At 39.5% G+C, this 20,357-nt stretch overlaps 2 protein-coding genes across 12 annotated transcripts in view; one reads left to right on the forward strand and one right to left on the reverse strand.

The window, feature by feature from the left end:
• Positions 1-20,357, forward strand: part of LOC127963129 (voltage-dependent L-type calcium channel subunit alpha-1D-like) — a 276,125-nt gene that overhangs the window by 168,104 nt on the left and 87,664 nt on the right. The window lies entirely within an intron of this gene.
• The window catches only part of LOC127963140 (NACHT, LRR and PYD domains-containing protein 3), a 210,736-nt gene that overhangs the window by 28,067 nt on the left and 162,312 nt on the right, over positions 1-20,357 (reverse strand). For 2 of the 5 annotated variants that reach the window (XM_052562885.1, XM_052562886.1), the window contains 3 exons: positions 20,137-20,253; positions 15,352-15,468; positions 11,622-11,747 (listed from right to left, as the gene is read on the reverse strand). The exons of the other annotated variants lie outside the window; for them this stretch is intronic. In XM_052562885.1, the coding sequence (XP_052418845.1) occupies positions 11,622-11,747; positions 15,352-15,468; positions 20,137-20,253 (360 nt within the window). The remainder of the gene's footprint in view (positions 1-11,621; positions 11,748-15,351; positions 15,469-20,136; positions 20,254-20,357) is intronic. 5 annotated transcript variants of the gene reach the window in all.

The raw sequence follows: 20,357 nt of genomic DNA on the forward strand, positions 1-20,357 counted from the left end.
ACCGAGTTAGAAGATGATGGCATAAAACCATGAAACTATAAGTTTGTTTGCCTTCCATAAAAATACAGAAAAAAATATAATGTAAATTGTCTAAGGGACAAATTTGAAAAAGTAATTCAGCCTTCTGAGATAGAACTCAATTCAGACATTAAACAAGGAAAATTAGCCTGAATGTAAATGTTTTGTTTTAAATGGAAGATTGAAAATTAAGCTGAGCTTTTAAACTAATAATTTGTCTTTGTAACTGAAAATGGTCAGTCTAACAGACTGCTGTGAATTTAAATCTGAAAAAGTACCTTTAACAGTTCTAACACCTTATGTTCTGTTTTCACACCTCTGAGGGCACTTTTTCTGTATTCGCCATGGCTGAGTCTGCACAAAACAATGGCAATAGTCATGCATTGAGGCCAACAACAGAAGGACATTGGACAGAACCTCCAAATGATACCATTGTTCAGATGTTGGAGAATCTGAATGCATATCTGGACAAAAGGCTGGGACTGAGGAAGTGCCATGATGACATCTGCCAGAAGTACAGCATCAAGTAATCAGAGAGTGGACTATGGGCTATGCCGGACATTAAAAGGGCTTATGGAAAGATGCAGCGCTTAAGGACAAACACCAACAGAGATGGCTTGTCTGTAATTTTGGTCAAACAAATTCAACAGCATCTACATAGATGTGAAAATGACAAATTACAACATGAGAAAAAAGCAGAGAAAGCAAAGTTTCGAGCACTGGCTGAACAATTACAGACTGTAAAGAAGGACAAAGAAAGACTGTTACATCAGAATGACAAGTTGTTAACTTTGCTCTCCAAACGACTGGAATCAAAAGCTTCAAGCAGGTCTGATAACAGTGATGCAGATAATCAACACATATACTGAAATTACAAAGGACAAACTGAAGGTTAGACTTGCTCTTATAATTATTAAGAACAGAAGAAGTGAAGATGAAACTGAAAATGAAGAGGAGTATGAGGAAGATGGTGAACGACGCACTCGCACAGTAAAAAAGGTAATAAAGAAATATGTGCCATACAGAACATACCAGCCAGCTACTCCAGAGCAAGTTGACAGATGGTCAAAAGAATTGCCAGATTTGTACAAGCACCCACGGAAAGTATGGGAATTTCTTCAACGCTTGCAGAAAATCTACAATTTACATCCACTCGACAGTGTGATGATTGTTAATGTGAACTTAAAGAGACAATGACCAACAATGACTTACAGAAAGTGTTGAAAAAAGGATTGGTGTACCTCAAGTAAACATTGAAGCTGGATGGGAAGCGGTTCAAACCTTCTTATTTGAACTGAAACCTGCAATTACCTCTTGTGTGCAAAAAACAGGGGAAAGTGTTGCAGAGTTTGAAGAATGCTTCAGACAAACTTGGATGGAACATTGAAGAACTCTGTGAAGACACCAGCATGCCTCTTAAAACTACATTTGTAAATGGACTGAAACATTAGGTTTCTAAAACTCTTAAAATCAGGTATGATGACTGGGACAGCACTGGAACAACGTTTATGCAGATAGTAGAATGGTCAACAAAGATTGAAAGAACACAGGAAGTCGATCTCAAGAGTTTTACAATCCAAAAACTTCTCAAAAAACAACAGGACAATGGGATACGAAAAAAGTGAATATCAGAGACACTCAAGAGAGAAAAATCAGGAAAGATGTAGACATTGCAACAAGGAAGGACACTGGATTCGTGATTGTAAGCTGAGTTTGAGACATCAAAGTGATGATGACAACCTGCTGAAGAGGTTTCAGCAGTTGACAGCCAAACAAAAACAGACTCTGCTAAATGCTGTGGAGCCGCAGGGAAACTGAAGAACCTCTCTCTGCAGCACAAGCTAGTGACATCTTATCCAAAAGCTGATTGACTCCATGAAACCTCAACAACTGAAGCCAAAGAGGATGCCCTAGTAGACAGTGCTGCTAAACAAGCTGTAAAGGAGAGAGGTGAACATGCAGCGGCATTAAGACAACTTCATCAATACTTACAAACTGTTCTACATAGTAAACCGATTCAAACTGAATTGGCCAAGAGACAATCATCATTGTTAATGAAAGAGGTAAAAAAAAACATGACAACCGATGCCTTAAGGAAAACCATGAGGACAATGGACTATGCCCTTTTGAACATGTCACAGGCCGGCCCATGTCCACTGAAAATCAAACATCTGACAGCCTTGTCCAAACTGACGAAAGACTCAGTCTGGCAGTACACAATGCCAAGAATCAAGTTTTGGCACCGCCAAAAGGGAGCCATAGGGATACTATGGCTCCCTTTTGGAGGTGCCAAAACTTGATTCTTGGCATTGTGTACTGCCAGACTGAGTCTTTCATCAGTGCCTAACAAATGGGTAAAGATTCAAAAAAACTGATGTGTCGCAACAAAAATACAGATGGGAAAGACCAATTGGGGATCTTTTAGTAACTGATACAGCAGTTAAGGCACAGGGAAACAATGAGTGTATTGAAGTGGATTTGCCTAGAGATGAGGGATAGATGGCAGTAGTGTCCAGATATGGTGGGACTAGGGTTTTTAGGCTCTAGCTTGTCGCCTGAGGACGAAGACATGAACATTTAAAATACATTTATTCATTTAGCAGATGCTTTTATCCAAAGCGACTTACAAGATTAAGACAGTGGAAGCAATCAAAAACAACAAAAAGAGCAATGATATATAAGTGCTATAACAAGTCTCAGTTAGGTTAACAGTACACGTAGCATGGGATTTTAACTAATATAATAATAATAATAATAAAAAAAAGAAAAAAACAGAATGAAAAATAAAAGAATAGAGCAAGCTAGTTAGAGGTCTTTACACACACACACACACACATATACAATTGCATAATAAATAGAATACAAAAAGATTAGAAAGGTAGTTAGATTTTTTAAAGAATAGAATTAGAATAGTGAGTGTTAAAGTTAGAGGGTCAAATAAAGATGGAAGAGATGTGTTTTAAGCCAATTCTTGAAGATGTCTAAGGACTCAGCTGCTCGGATTGAGTTGGGGAGTTCATTCCACCAGAAGGGAACATTTAATTTAAAAGTCCGTAAAAGTGACTTTGTGCTTCTTTGGGATGGCACAATCTAGCTACGTTCACTTGCAGAACGCAAGCTTCTAGAGGGCACATAAGTCTGAAGTAACAAATTTAGGTAAATGGGTGCAGAGCCAGTGGTAGTTTTGTAGGCAAACATCAATGCCTTGAATTTTATGCGAGCAGCTATTGGAAGCCAGTGCAAATTGATAAACAGAGGTGTGACGTGTATTCTTTTTGGCTCATTAAAAATTAATCTTGCTGCCGCGTTCTGAATTAACTGTAAAGGTTTGATAGAATTGGCTGGAAGACCTGCCAAGAGGGTATTGCAACAATCCAGCCTGGACAGAACAAGAGCTTGAACAAGGAGTTGTGCAGCATGTTCCGAAAGAAAGGGCTTGATCTTCTTGATGTTGAATAAAGCAAATCTGCAGGATCCGACAATTTTAACAATGTGGTCTGAGAAAGTCAGCTGATCATCAACCATAACTCCAAGGCTTCTAGCTGTTTTTGAAGGAGTTATGATTGATTGTGCTTAACTTGATGTTGAAATTGTGATGGAACGATGGGTTTGCTGGAATCACAAGCAGTTCTGTCTTGGCAAGGTTGAGTTGAAGGTGATGGTCCATCATCCAGGAAGAAATGTCTTTTAGACAAGCTGAGATGCGAATAGCTACCGTCGGATCATCAGGATGGAATGAGAGGTAGAGTTGAGTGTCATCAGCATAGCAGTGGTATGAAAAGTCATGTTTCTGAATGACAGAACATAATGATGCCATGTAGACAGAGAAGAGAAGTGGTCCAAGAACTGAGCCCTGAGGCACTCCAGTAGTTAGATGTTGAAACTTGGACACCTCACCTCTCCAAGATACTTTGAAGGACCTATCTGATAGGTAAGATTCAAACCATTGAAGTGTTGTTCCTGAGATGCCTTTCGCCGGTAGCATTGATAGGAGGATCTGGTGGTTTACCAAGTCAAAAGCAGCGGACAGATCAAGCAGGATAAGTACTGAAGATTTGGATTCTGCTCTTGCCAGTCTTAGAGCTTCAACAACTGAGAGCAAGGCCGTTTCAGTTGAATGTCCACGAGTTATACATGCCTGTCTAAATGATGTGGGAAAAACACCAGTGTGGAGGGAAGTGATGATGTGAATGAGTGCAGGTAAAACTTCAGGAGAAATGGCTTGAAAGAGATGTGATGGAATTGGATCAAGTGGGCAAGTTGTAGGGTGATTAGAAAGGATGAGTTTTGACACTTCTGCCTCAGAGAGTGAAGAGAAGGATGTAAATGAGTGTAAGTTTGCTGGTGATATGAGCTTGACCGATTGTGGTGTGGAAAATTGTGCACTAATGTGTTTTTAATTTTATTAATGAAAAACGTTGCAAAGTCCTCAGCTATTAGAGATGAAGCAGGAGATAAATGGAAGATAAAGGGCAAGCAGTGTCTAAACAAGATGTAAGAGTGGAGCAGAAAGTATCAGTAGCACTGTTAGCATCCAAAGATGCAAACAGTTTAGGGGAAGGAACTGAAGATGAAACCATTGCAGATAGCCGGGAGGGTGAAAGTGTGCGTAGGTTACGAAGAAAGATGACATGTGGAGGGGTAAGTGATGTGTCAGGGATCATGTTGAGGTTAAGAGTTAGGAGGAAGTGATCCGAAGTGTGCAGCGGAGTAACCAGAACATGATCAGTAGAGCAATTTCGTGTATAAATAAGGTCCAGTTGGTTGCCTGATCTGTGAGTAGCAGTAGTTGACACTCGGTTGAGATCAAAAGAGGCAAGCAGAGTGTGGAAATCGGCAAACAGAGGTTTATCTAGATGAATGTTGAAATCTCCAAGCATAACTAGGGGAGAACCATCCTCGGAAAAGGTTGAGAGCAACACATCTAATTCATCCAAAAAGTTACCCAGTGGTCCTGGGGGTCGATAGACAACTAAAAAAAAATATTTTAAAAGGGTAGGTAACAGTAACTGAATGAGATTCAAAGATGGTAAAGGATTAAATTTCCAATTATTAGAGATAAGCAGACCAGTACCTCCACCTCTTCCAGTCAAACGGGGAGAGTGGGAAAATGAGAAATTATTGGAGAGTGCTGCAGGTGTAGCAGTGTCCTCTGGTTTGATGCAGGTCTCTGTTAGGGCCATGAGATTAAGCTTTGAATGACTAATAATAGAAGTAATGAAATCATTTTTGTTTAAAGCAGACTGCCAATTCCAGAGACCGATAGGAAAAGAAAGTAGTGTATTAGCAGACATAGGCAAAGTATGCAGGTTGTTAAGATTGCGCTGTCTACATTGTGTGTTGCATGGTTTACGAGTGGTAATGATAGTAGGGAACAAGGAAAAGGAAATGGATTAATAAAAAAAAAATACTTATATCCCCTGCAGGTGTTCCTGCCCGGTGGAGTCACACTGTAGAGTCGATGGTCTTTACACTCTTCGGTCTTCACACGAGGAGGGCTTAACTGGAGGGCTGCCGCGACCGCTGCCGTGGTATACTAATTATTTGCTTTTAACTCCCGCTGATTTAACTGATTCTCACAAAGGGTATTTCTTTACACTCTCTTGGCTGGTGCTTGAACACACTTTACGGTTTAATCACAACAAAGGTCTAAGCAAGCGCACAACACTGACAACGTATGCGATAGAGTACGAGACCAAACGCAGCAAGTCTCAACACTTCACCACTGATAAACACTGTAGTGTCCTGCCAACATTAAATAGGGAGAGTTTTATTGGTAATTAGGCATATTTTGTTTAAACTTTTCTTTGGAAATATTTGTTTCCCTTTTCTCTGGTGTTATTGTAGGTGTCCCAGCATTTCAGAGGATGAGCAAAGACATCCAACGCTTGGACCAAACTGCACTGGCCACCTAGATAAACATGCCGTAACATCCACAGAACACTACAACATCCGTCACTTCAACAAGATCGCAACATTAAAATAAAAAAAACTTAGGCATTAAAGATAATGCAAACCTCACCATGAACTCTAATTCTGTCATCTTAAGTAAGGGAGCCTGTATGCAGCATTCCGTATTCATGATTATTGAAAAGTATTGCAAGGAGGAACCTGTGTTAGTACTCGATGGCGCCGCACATGGCTGCTTCAGTGCTTGGCTCTCCAGTGTTTGTGCTGTTTTTGTTAGTTTTTCCTGTTTTTTGTTTAACAAACACAATCAGTTTCACCAGGGATTAACTGCTGAACATTCGGCAGAGCATACCACAAGATCTTTTACCGGATTTAAATTATTCAGACGTTTTACTGAACGCTGTTATCGGAGGAGCGGCGGCGCTGATCAAGCGCTTCAGGAAGCGCAGACGGGGGAAGCGAGTGGGAGCGCTCGTCAGACTCAAGAAGCGTGGATTTCGAACGGCGTTGCCTAGCATCCATCTCGCAAATCTCCGCTCTCTACCCAACAAAACAGACAAACTCCTTCTGCTCTCTCGGACAAATAAGGATTTCTCTCCCTCTGCTGCTCTGTGTTTCAGGGAAACCTGGCTGAATGACACCATACCGGACAGCGCGCTCCATCTGCCGGGCTTTCAGCTGTTCAGAGTGGATCGCAAATCAGAATCAACTGGGAAATCGCGCGGCGGCGGGACATGCTTTTACATCAATGAACGGTGGTGTACAGATGTAACCGTGTTAAAGAAGATGTGCTGTCCTGATCTAGAAATGCAGTTTGTCAACTGCAAGCCGTTCTATTCGCCGCGGGAGTTTCCTTCGTTCATTCTGTTCAGTGTTTACATCCCTCCGCAAGCGCATGTGAGCTCAGCTTTACAGAAACTTGCTGATCAGATCACAGACACAGAACAACAACACCCGGACTCTGTTTTAATCATTCTTGGGGACTTTAACAAAGCCAATCTCTCCCGTGAACTGCCAAAATACAGACAGCATGTTACATGTCTCACCAGAGACAGTAATATATTGGATCACTGTTACACCACAATAAAGGATGCATATCACTCTGTTCCACGAGCAGCTTTGGGACGTTCTGATCACTGTCTGGTTCATCTTATACCGTCCTACAAGCAAAAACTATAATCTGCTAAACCTGTAGTAATGACTGTGAAGAGATGGACCAGTGAAACAGAGCAGGATTTACAATCTTGTTTTGACCTCACTGATTGGAGTGTTTTGCAGCTGCTACCACCGATCTGGATGAACTCATAGAGACCGTAACATCCTATATTAGTTTCTGTGAGGATATATGCATTCCTACCAGGACTTATTTAACATTCAACAATGATAAGCCATGGTTTACAGTAAAACTCAGACATCTTCGTCAGGCCAAAGAGGATGCCTACAGAAATGGGGACAGGGTCTTGTACAATCAGGCCAGGAACACACTGAACAAAGAGATCAGAGCGGCTAAAAAGACCTACGCTAAAAAGTTGGAAGACCAGTTTACTTCCAACGACTCAACTTCAGTGTGGAGAGGTCTAAGAGCCATCACGAACTACAAGACACCATCCCCTTGCACTGAGGCTAATCAACGACTTGCTAACGACCTGAATGAGTTTTATTGCAGATTTGAAACCCCCAACACCCATTCTGACCATCTCCCTACACAACCATTAACACATCCTGCAATCCCACCCTCCACACCTCCTGCTCTTCAAATCTGTGAAGATGATGTGCGCCAGGTCTTCAAGAAGAACAAAAGAAGAAAAGCACCAGGCCCAGATGGTGTTACACCAGCCTGTCTGAAAATCTGTGCTGACCAGCTGGCCCCCATCTTTTCACAGATCTTCAACAGATCCCTGGAGTTGTGTGAAGTGCCTTCCTGCTTCAAACGCTCCACCATCATCCCCATCCCAAAGAAACCCAAGATAGCAGAACTTAACGACTACAGGTCCTTACTGGACCCCCTCCAGTTTGCTTACCAAGCAAACAGGTCCGTGGATGATGCAATCAACATGGGATTGCACTTCATCCTGCAACATCTGGACAAAACAGGGACTTATGTGAGGATCCTATTTGTGGACTTTAGTTCGGCATTCAACACCATCATCCCAACAGCCCTTCAGACGAAACTGACCCAGCTCTCTGTTCCTAGCTCTATCTGTCAGTGGATCACCAGCTTTCTGACAGATAGGCAACAGTTAGTGAGACTGGGGAAATTCACATCAAGCAGCTGCTCCACCAACACTGGTGCCCCTCAGGGATGTGTTCTCTCCCCTCTGCTTTTCTCCCTGTACACCAACGACTGCACCTCTAAAGACCCCTCTGTCAAGCTCCTAAAGTTTGCAGACGACACTACAGTCATCGGCCTCATCCAGGACGGTGATGACTCTGCTTACAGACAAGAGGTTGAGCAGCTGGCTGTCTGGTGCAGTCTTAACAACCTGGAGCTGAACACGCTCAAAACAGTGGAGATGATCGTGGACTTTAGGAGAAACCCACCTGCACTTTCCCCACTCAGCATCATGAACAGCACTGTGACTGCAGTGGAGTCATTCAGATTCCTGGGAACCACCATCTCTCAGGACCTGAAGTGGGACAATCACATTGACTCCATTGTTAAAAAGGCCCAGCAAAGGTTGTATTTCCTTCGCCAGCTGAAGAAGTTTAACTTGCCACAGGAGCTGCTGGAACAGTTCTACTTGGCCGTCATTGAGTCTGTCCTCTGTACTTCAATAACTGTCTGGTTTGGTTCAGCAACAAAATCAGACATCAGAAGACTACAGAGAACTGTTCCGACTGCAGAAAGGATTATTGGTGCTCCCCTGCCCACCCTTCAAGAACTGTATACATCCAGAGTGAGGAAAAGGGCTCAGAAAATCACTTTGGATCCCTCACATCCAAGTCACCCCATCTTTGAACTTTTGCCATCTGGCCAGCGCCTCAGAGCCGCAAACACCAGAACAGCAAGGCACATGAACAATTTCTTCCCCCAGGCAATCTACCTCATGAACAGTTAAATGTTCCCTACTTATGCTTATAAACGTGCAATATCCTTATATTTATTTGTTAACCCTCCATCCTAGAAAACATTCCTGCATCTCACTCAATCCTATTCCATTATCATTTATAGCACAATTGTTTATACACTTATTTATTTGCCAATTTTTAAATCTCTTTTTTTTTTCTTTTTTTTTCTGTGTGTTGTTGTCTCTGTGTACTGGAAGCTTATGTCACTAAAACAAATTCCTTGTATGCGTAAGCATACTTGGCAATAAAGCTCTTTCTGATTCTGATTCTGTATACAGCATGTGTACATGACTACTAAAATTATAACTGTTTTGTATGTTCTTTCTATTGTGTGTGATCAAAAATGATCAAAGGGGGGATTGAAAGATTATTTGTTTTTAATTAACTTTGAATGAATTTATTTGGAATCAACTGTAGGCAACTGTACTCTGTTCACAATAGTGTAAAACAACTGGCCCATACAATCAGCCTCTTAGGTCAACATCAGGTCAATGAATGGGCTCTCCATGGGAGAGATCCTTTCAAGTCATCAAAAGGTTACATTATCATTGTCTCTCCATGGGGTGTTATTGTATTGTTTGTAGCACATTTGTTAACAGGTATTAAGGTCTGTTCTCACAGACAGTACTTTGGGTTAAGACTGTTTGAAGGATGACATGCTAACATCACTGCTGAAGAACTGCTACACTGCTACCTTTAATAAATTCTTCTCCCCACAAGAACTTTGGTCAAGCGTACGTATTTTATGTATTAGAGAAATCTACTACATTGGCGAGCCACCCAAACTACTGCTCAGTCAAATACAGCAAAATCTATATGATTTTGAACAACGTCTATATGCTGAATGCCAGTGTTGTGCCAAGCACTTGTCAATGTCATTTGTTTTATCAGTGTACAGTACAATATTTTGAATTATTTTTTATTTACTCTTCTATGTGGATTCCATCGGATCTTGCACAAACCACAACTTGCCAGAAACGCAGGTGCAGAGCAGTGAGAAGCGCTTGAAACTGCACCGGCAAGTTTAAAAGTCTGGATTGCATTCTTATTATGGACCATACATATGCCGCGCCACAGGAGAAGAAAACATAGTCGCCAAAACAGTCAAAAATAGAACGTAAAAGGAAACGTGACCGTAGATTACAGAAAACAAGAGTTAATGTCGGGGAAGCTTTTTCTAGGTGGAAAGAGCTAATGCTGGATAAAGATTTCAAAAGAGACGCTTTAGTGGCCAGTTTTCTTCTCGACAGGTAAGTCAGTGTTACAGTCTATATTATAATATTTTTTTTATATCTAACAATGCATATAATTCAGAAAATATAACGAATAAATTAGACATAACTACTAATTACAATATTTCATGTTTTCCACAGTCAGTAATTCATACTGTAACATTCGTTTGTTAGTTGTCATGTTGCAGTTTGTTTGAAATAACACATCTGTTCACCTGAAGGAAAACTCGACGAAGTGCTATTAGAAGACATCCTGTCAAAGCTTTTTGGTACATATCGCCTACCGTAGATGCAACGCGCATTTGAAAAAGCGAGGCGCTGGAGAGCAAAATTAGTTTGAATGCAAAATACAATTATACCACTAGATGGGAGTAATTCCTACTTAGTGTCCCTTTAAAGTAGGCCTATAGATAATTACATATTTAAATACAGTTTAATATAGGACCATTGTATTCTAATTAAATTATTTTGCTTGTAAATGTCTTGTTTTATCTGCTTATTAAAAAAACACATTATTAGATACTGTCATAATATTACATATATATGTCTTACATTTTCATTGCACTCCTAAAGTTTTTTTTAATGTAAGTGCATGTGTGTTTACTGTATCAAGTCCTGTCTGTGTGCATTGTAGGGGTGTCCCCGACTAAGCATTTCAATAAATTATTATAATAGTATCTATATAACAGTCCCAGTCTTAGTTATTAATATTCTGCATTGTAGTCTGACCTACTTGCACTGTGCGCTGAAGAGATATCACTGTAGTACTGAAATGTTTGGAAAGTGAATTATAAATCTATAGGGGTGGTTGGATTTATTCACACACTTTAAAATATTAATTTGAAGCTTCTTTTTAGATTCTTACAGCTTTATCATAATAAACTGTATATTAACTTATTGGGAGAAACCCGGCAGTTCTATGTGAAATCAGACATTTGAGCTCCCTCATATACCGTATTTTTCGGACTATAAGTCGCATTTATTTAGAAACAAGAACCATGAGAAACCATTACCATCTACAACCACAAGAGGGCGCTCTATGTTTATTAGGGATAGGCTAAAAGAGCAATAAGCAGCATAGAGTGCCCTCTCGCGGATGTAAACGGTAATGTTTTCTCTTGGTTCATGTCAAATTAATTTTCGCACCTGAAGTCGCACCTGACTATAAGTCGCAGGACCAGCCAAACTATGAAAAAAAGTGTGACTTATAATCTGGAAAATACGGTAGTCAAATTGTTCACCCCACGAATATTCGACTGTTAGATTGGTAGTCGAATCAGGCTCCTCGAATCAGAGCATCGATTCGTCGACTATTCGGGCTCACCCCTAGCGCACTGAGTGTGTTTAGACTCCCATAAAGCAGTTCAATCATCACTACACATGTATTCTCACCTGGGGTCAGAGGTCACCAGATCTTTACTGAAATTACGAGGATCAAGCATGAATCTGTAACTCTTCAGAGACACACAGCTGTGATCAGGGAATAAAGATCTCTTCCTCTTCATCCTCCTGAGGATCCTGAAATTTATTCTAAGCAAACCTGTAACAATAACTGATAAGAATAATACTTAAAATAATGTATGTTTGTGGATTAGTGGTGTCTGAATGCTGTGCACAGAAACATTCATCAGTCACATCACTTTATAGCAGTGAATAACACATTTCTATGGACAAATGCATATGGAAAACAGGTGCTATGGTAAAAATGCAGAAGCAAGTCGTCTGAAACATCAGAGTGCTTTATATTCAGCTATTCAGATGAATTAACAATATTTCCTGTGGTTTGTCCTGTAGTGCTTTGACAGATGTGTCTGAGGTTTAATCCTTTTGAAACGTCTTCTCCTAGACGAACAACTTGCATATGGTTAAATTCTTCTCTGTAAATATTAGAAAGTATTTCCATACTGCATAACCTGAGAATAAATCTCCATTATACTCCACAGACGTCAGTGAAGGAGCGGCGGTGCACACATGCGTGTCAAATATGTGACGTGCAGCAGAACACGAGTGCAATAACTCTGACTGAAATAAAAAATGTGTTAAAATATATAATAATAATTTCATGAGAATATTCAATTAGAAATTAGGGGGCCAGATTTACTAAACAGGGCAAATTAACAGAGCGCAATTCCATAAAAGCGCTAATATAAGGGGGGAAAATTCTGTGTACGATTTAGAAATCCGAATTAGCTTAATTCGCCTTTATGACGCAGTAATACATATTACATTAATACATACCTGACATGAGAACAGAAAACATTTTAATAGTAAGACTTAATAATGTCTCAGAATATGGGACACAAGATTTCTGCACAGATTTTTACATTATTTACTCTATATACAGCTGTATAAATAAAGAGATATGCACATGTATTTACATAATACTTGAGAAAGAGGCAATAATTAGAGATGGAGGATAAATTACAGAAATTATTTACAGAACACAGGTGTTCTTGTGTAAGCTGTTTAAGGTATGGGGAGAAAAACTTTTTGTATGCTCAGACGTTCTAGTGCAGAGAGATCTGTAGCGTCTGCCTGAAGGGAGAAGTGCAAACAGGTTGTGTCCGGAGTAAGAGAGGTCTTTGAGGATACTTCTTGCCCATTTCTTCACAAGTCCTGAAGACCGGGCAAGTGCACACAAATGATCTTTCTGCTGTCCTAACAGACCATTGCAGTCTTCTTAAATATGATTTGCAGGCTGAGTAAAACTTGTGTCATCTGTGCTGTTGGCAGGTTAAACTTTTTCAGCTGATGAAGGAAGTACACAACCTCTGCTGGGCCTTTTTCACAACGGAATCAATGTGAATGTTTCACATCAGGTCCTGAGAGATAGTGGTGCCCAGGAACCTGAATGTCTCCACTAGTGTCACAGTGCTGTTGGTGAGTGTGGGGGTAGGGGGTGGGGGGTTCTCCTGAAGTCTACTATCATCTCCACTGTTTTGAGCATGTTGAGCTCCAGGTTGTTGTGACTGCACCAGACAACCAGCTGATCCACCTCTTGACTGTAAGTAGACTCATCTCCGTCATGGATGAGGCTGATGACTGTGGTGTCATCTGCAGACTTCAGGAGTTTGCAGGGGTTAAAGCAAAAAAAAAATCCTGAGCCTGAACTTTTTGCCCGGGGGCAGAGCGGGGCAGCACATGCCAAGCATGCAATGACTGTGACAACTTTAACATTTGAAAGGATACTATGGCAAAGTTATAGCTTTTATTCAAACTGATTTTCTTTTTCATGAATATATGATTAACGTGAAGAATGAAAGCTGTATCATACACTTGGAAAATTATTAGCTATATCACCGATTATCAACACTAGGGGTGTGACAATACACTTACAATATATTGGTCGGGTTGTCTTTATATTGCACCTTGTTTTGAGGAAAACTTTGGGCAGGATGAGGTTGAATTATTATTATTTTTTTAATAATCAACAGATAATCAGCAGATGAATCAATTCTGAAAATATTGGTTAGCTGCAGCTCTAATTGCAAGACAGTCTGTTGGTTCACTAAGGCCGGGTTCACACCGCAAGCTGCAGCAGAGCAGAATCAGCGCGTATTGTTTTCAGTTCCTATGTTAACAGATGAGAGCGTTCACGACACACGCAGAGGCTGCGCGGCAGAGAGTAGCAGGAGCACAGCAGAAGCAGCAGTGCCGCGGTCGTTTCGGCGCTGGGTGTATTTTTGCTGCACTGCTGACGCTCAGTTAAAGTGAAAGTACACCTTTGATGGACAAAATAAATATTATTTCACACAAAGTGCTCTAAATGCACAAAATAAGCACATTATATAAACACTAGGGTGTTTTAACAAGAACTGGAGTATGTTAAGAAAGAAAATTAAACTAAAAAATATGTATGGAAGATAAAGTGACAATGATCTTGATCAAAATACACGTGTACTGAAACGAAAAAGTAATTTTGCCCACATTGAAATTCACATATTTTTCTATTTTTGTTATTATATATATAACATAATATATATATATATATATATTTTTTTTTTTTTTTACAAAAAATGTCCTACATTTCTATCCAAAAATAAACTTTTTTGCCAAAATACAAAAACAACTTTAAATAATTTATACTGCTAGTTTAGCCTTAGAGATTTAAATATTAATAGTAGTAGTCGTATTCTTATAAACAGGCCTAAATATTGGCAGAACACCGGATGTCGTGCTGACATCATGCTGACAATCATAAACAACGGCATGTGGTGTCACAGGCGGTGGTCTTCAGAGTGCCCCTGGAAAGACAATAATGGACTACACTCGTCTCATCGTGGAAGTTGAGAAATATCAAGTTCTTTATGATCCACACAATGTACTTTACAAAGACTTGCAGGAGAAGGAAAAAGCATTGGATGAAGTTGCAGCAGCTATTATTGCAGATGGTAAGAAATTTTATAGTGTTTTTGACGCTTTCGCTGGCACACGAGCAAACAACTCAATATTTGATTCAAAATTGAAACCCAGAGAATCAGTGAAAAGATGGTAATATGCACCATGTTCTCTCCTACGTCGGTTAATGGGATGAACCCAAAGTCTGCGTCTTTTTCATAGTCTCCTTAATAACCAATACAGCGCGATGGCCTTTCTTCTATCAACAACACGTACTGCACGGAAAACAAAGACAGCAAAACAAAGATGCAACAAAAGTTACAATGAAATTATTAATTAAAAAAGCTTCATGCCAAGTCTTTTTATTTAAAATTATTTTAAATGGAAATAAAGCAAAGTGAACTTTATAGAGTACTCCCATTATAGAGTACTCTGTCCAAAATCCTCTGTTCAGTTGCACACTGCCGGTGTGAAAGCAAAACTGCCGTGCGCTGCTCCCGCTCTGCCTACCTGCTGCTAACGCACTGCTTTCGCTCTGCTACAGCTTGCGGTGTGAACCCGGCCTAACAGTGGAAACAGACTCTTTGTGTGGTTTGTGGGATCAGTGTATTACTCCTGTCTCCTGATGTTGCTGAGTGTGTGTTTTCTCTGATTGAACATGAATCTGCATTTGTCAAGTTGTGGAACATCTGAGATATAATGCAGTGCAATCCGGTGATTGTTCACGCTGGTCAGTGTTTATTGGTGCAGTATGAATTGACATTCACACTGGATTATATCTCACCTGGGGTCAGAGGTCATTGGAACATTACTAAGTAAAGGAGGCTTATTCATGGATCTGTCACTCTTCAGAGACACACAGCTGCAATCAGGAGATGAAACTCTCAATCTCCATGAGATCCTGAGAAAACAGAAAGAAATTCTTCCTTTAGTTCTGTCTGCGGTTTCATTTATTACAAAAACACTCCAATCAGTGAGGTAAAAACAAGATCCTAAGTCCTGCTCTGCTTCATTAGTCCATCTTTTTACAGTCGTTAATACAGGTTTAGCTGATTTTAGTTTCTGTCTGTAAATGAACCAAACAGTGATCAGAGCACCTCAAAGCTGCCGTGGAACAGAGTGATATGCATCCTTTATTGTGGTGTAACAGTGATCCAATATATTACTGTCTCTTGTGGGACATGTGATGTGCTGTCTGTATTTTTGCAGTTCACGGGAGAGATTTGCTTTATTAAAGTCCCCGAGAATGATTAAAACAGAGTCTGGGTAAAGAATATCTCTTTGGATTTGAGACTTTAGTCTTCACAACTTTACAGATCTTCTTTTTGCACCAAATGCTTGTAACACTCCAAAGAGAAAGAAATCAATTAAATCGCATCATAGCCCTTTGAGCAGTTATGAGGATCAGGCTGTGTATCTTGTACCCTGCAATAAGCATCGACTAAACTTTCTTGTGAGATGAAGGGGGAAAATAAAGAAAAGAAAATCAGCCAAACATATCAGCCCAAATAATAATAATAAAATAAAAAAAAATCTAAATCATATAGGTCATCGGCTGCCATGATTTTTAAATATCGGCATCGACCAGAGAAAAAAAACATCATATGATACCATATAATATAATGGTCAGCAATCAGTAATTTTTTGTTTAGAATGCAATGCTTATATTTTTACCTTTTTTCACATAATGAATCCTACACAAGATTAATTCACTATATTTGTTTTTATAGCCTTTATTAGAGCACGACTGATATGGGATTTTTGGGTGGCAGATGCCAATACTGATATTAGGGAGTTAAAGACAAATATGTATATATTTTAGGGCTGAAACCATTTCTCGAGTAACTCGATTACATAAAATGATCGAGGCAAATTCCTCTGCCTTGAAGCCTCTTATTTTAAATCTCACGTCAGGTTCTTTTGCAATTTTTTTTTTTTTTATGTGTAACGCGTTTACGTCACCCACAAAGCAGGAGGAGACACAAGCGCTGCATCAGAAATCTCATACTGCAAGGAATCAGCAGTGTTTTGATTTGAGGGAGCGTGCAAAAGTAAAGAGAACGTCGTGGCATGTGTCCATTGTATAAACTCTTGTATCACCAAACAGTCTCTGTGTGTGTTTGTGAGTATGTGTGTGTATTAACGTCCATGTTGAACATGCGGCCCCTTCGTGACCGTAACAAGACCCAGGAGTCTTATTTTCTCTTGCATAATTAATATTGCACTTTAATTAATTAAGCAAAAACACATTTTATCCGATAACTCGATTAATCGATGGAATTTTTGGTAGAATACTCGTAAATTATTCGATAGCTACAGCCCTAATATATATCGGCCGATATTCTTTATGTGTAGTAGGGCTGCGCGATATATTAAAAGATATGATCATGCGCATCTAGTCAGTAAATCTGGTTCCATGATTACTGCTAAATCACCATCACCTGCTTTCAAATGGAGCGGCATTTAATAGACAGAGTCATAGATCACTGACAAGCTATGCAATATTGCGTTCATTATCGCGTTTGACAAGCATTCGATATGTGTGTGTGTTTTCATTTCATGCAGAACATGAAGATTTGTATTTAAATAGTGTTTTTGCAGTTTAATATTCACAGACACCAAGATATAATGCGTTTTGATTTAAGTGTACTTTTTGATTTAAGTTTTGATTTATTCATCAAAAATAAGACAAATTCCATGAAATTCCAATGTATCCGCAATTCTGTCCATGGTTTCTGCATCGTGGATATCATAGGGCCCTACTAAATGTAGCAAACGAGTATGATAAGCTCATTATGAAAGTAAAAGATGGGGACATTATTCACTGTATAGCACGGAGTCTCACCAACTCAATCACATTAAATCACCATTCAACTTGCTCAAACCACCACCACACTGCTGTCTATTGGACAGCTATTCAATCTGCGATGTTACTGACTGTACTGACAAACTATGCGCATAAAATCATTATAGAACGAAGCATCAGTTTACTCTCTGGATTTGTTGGGGTGCTGCGCCAGATGACCTGGCCTCCACGGTCACCGGACCTGAACCCAATCGAGATGGTTTAGGGGTGAGCTGGACCACAGACAGAAGGCAAAAGCGCCAACAAGTGCTAAGCATCTCTCGGGGAACTCCTTCAAGACTGTTGGAAGACCATTTCAGGTGACTACCTCTTGAAGCTCATCAAGAGAATGCCAAGAGTGTGCAAAGCAGTAATCAAAGCAAAAAGTGGCTACTTTGAAGAACCTAAAATATGACATTTTCAGTTGTTTCACACTTTTTTTGTTACATGTATAATTCCATATATAATTCCACATGTGTTTATTCATAGTTTTGATGCCTTCAGTGTGAATCTACCTCACAGAGGAGTACATGACGCTACAGTCACAATGCTAAATTTGCTATTAAGACATTTGGATGGCTAGAGGACACATGCTAGACCTTTATTTGTTGATTTTTCTTCAGCTTTTAATACAGTTCAACCACACATTTTAATCAAGAGGCTCTTAGATCAGATTGCGTTAAGCAATTATTAAATGGGTTGGATTTTGGATTTCTTAACTAACAGAACACAGAGAATCAGAGTAAATGGTGTCTTATCTGAACAGAGGAGTTCCTCTACAGGGTCTCCTCAAGGATGTGTGCTGTCTCCACTTTTATTTATCTTATATACAAATATGTGTCAAAGCATGTATGATAACAGAATTATCATAAAGTATGTGGATGACTCAGTTATTTAAAGTTTACTTAAGGAGAATGAGACCTCACATGGCCCAATCATTGAGGACTTTGTCAATTGGTGTGAGGAATCTTACAGCTTAATATATCAAAGACCAAGGATATGATCATTGATTTTAGGAAAAATACTCATCCAAGTGAACCTACCTTAATTAAAGGCCAAACAATAGAGTATGTACAATCATAAAAATACCTTGGGACTATTATTGATGAGAAACTGAACTTTGAAAAGAATTGTGAGGCTCTTTGCAAAAAGGGGCTCCAGCGTTTGTATTGCCTAAGGAAATTATCTGTGTTTAATCTTGACCGAACAATAATGAAAATGTTTTATCATGCTTTCATTGAGTCTGTGTTGTCCTTCTCCACTGTAGTATGGTATGGTTATATATCTTTAAAGGCAAAAAATCAGTTAGACCAGATAGTAAAATGGTCTAGCCATTTGATAGGTGAGTCTAAACCAGGAGTGGCATCCTGTATACCAAACAGTTACAAAGGATGGCTTTCTCAATCTTGGATGATGACTCTCACCCCCCTGCATAGTGAGTTTCAGTTATTGCTGTCTGCGAGGAGGTATAAACCCAAGGTGTAGAACGAAAAGATATAAGAGCAGCTTCGATATAAGAGCATAATAAATTAGATTAATATGATTAACAAAGTGTAGAGGGGTTTTTAGAAATGTTGTACTAGGGTTTTATGATTTTAGTTTTTTTGGGTTCTTCTTCAGGTTCTTTTACAAAGACCACATGTAATGTTTGAGAGCACTTTCTTTCTTGAGAGCACTTTACTCAGTATGAGTATTTACTTATTTGTCCCTATGTTTTGTGGAGTGTTTTGTGTGTTTTTTTTTTTTATTGGATTCCATATTCATTGCACTGTAAAACAAATTAACCTACGGGTACAATAAAAGTAACCTAACCTAACCTAGCACCCCTGGCTGGCCTCACTTACACCTCTTCCAGCAGCAACATAGTTTTCTCAGAAGGTCTTCTATCCAGGTACTGACCGTCCTCAGCCCTGTTTAGCTTCAGAGAGAAACCAGTCCTGGGCTACAGGGTGATATGGCTGCTAACAGCTTTAACATCACTGAATCTGTTTTTAAAATAAACCATCCATTCATCATATCATCATGCATAACTAAGAATTAGAATCATTGTAATCTGATGATCAAATAAAGGTGCAGGTTGTTGGCGGTGGATAATTTATTTGAAGTATCGGACACTGGTAAAGTTTGAGCTCATCCGTGCATCTCTACACTGACCTGTGTCCCAAGTAGCAAACAAGGAAGTTCATTCTGCTGGACAAGTAAGTTACACCATTTAGAAGGATTTAATCTGCTTTATAAATTCTGTAAAAAAATGTTTATATCGACGGCATATTCGCCAATACAATATATCTGTGACAGCTCCTATCTGCCGATAATATCGACAAAACAATATATCTGTCGGGTTCTAGTCTTTATATTGCACCTTGTTTTGAGGAAAACATTGGTCAGGATGAGGATGAACATTTTTTTTTTTTTTTTATAATCACAGATAATCAGCATATGAATCAATTCTGAAAATATTGGTTAGCTGTAGCTCTAATTGCAAGACAGTCTGTTGGTTCAATAACAGTGGAAACAGACTCTTTGTGTGGTTTGTGGGATCAGTGTATTACTCCTGTCTGCTGATGTTGCTGAGTGTGTGTTTTCTGTTTGAACATGATGAATCTGCATTTGTCAAGTTGTGGAACATCTGAGATATAATGCAGTGCAATCCGGTGATTGTTCACGCTGGTCAGTGTTTATTGGTGCAGTATGAATTGACATTCACACTGGATTATATCTCACCTGGGGTCAGAGGTCATTGGAACATTACTAAGTAAAGGAGGCTTATTCATGGATCTGTCACTCTTCAGAGACAGACAGCTGCAATCAGGAGATGAAACTCTCGATCTCCATGAGATCCTGAGAAAACAGAAAAAATTCTTCCTTTAGTTCTGTCTGCGGTTTCATTTATTACAAAAACACTCCAATCAGTGAGGTAAAAACAAGATCCTAAGTCCTGCTCT

Source organism: Carassius gibelio, chromosome B8, assembly GCF_023724105.1.
Source record: "Carassius gibelio isolate Cgi1373 ecotype wild population from Czech Republic chromosome B8, carGib1.2-hapl.c, whole genome shotgun sequence".
Classification (NCBI taxonomy): domain Eukaryota; kingdom Metazoa; phylum Chordata; class Actinopteri; order Cypriniformes; family Cyprinidae; genus Carassius; species Carassius gibelio.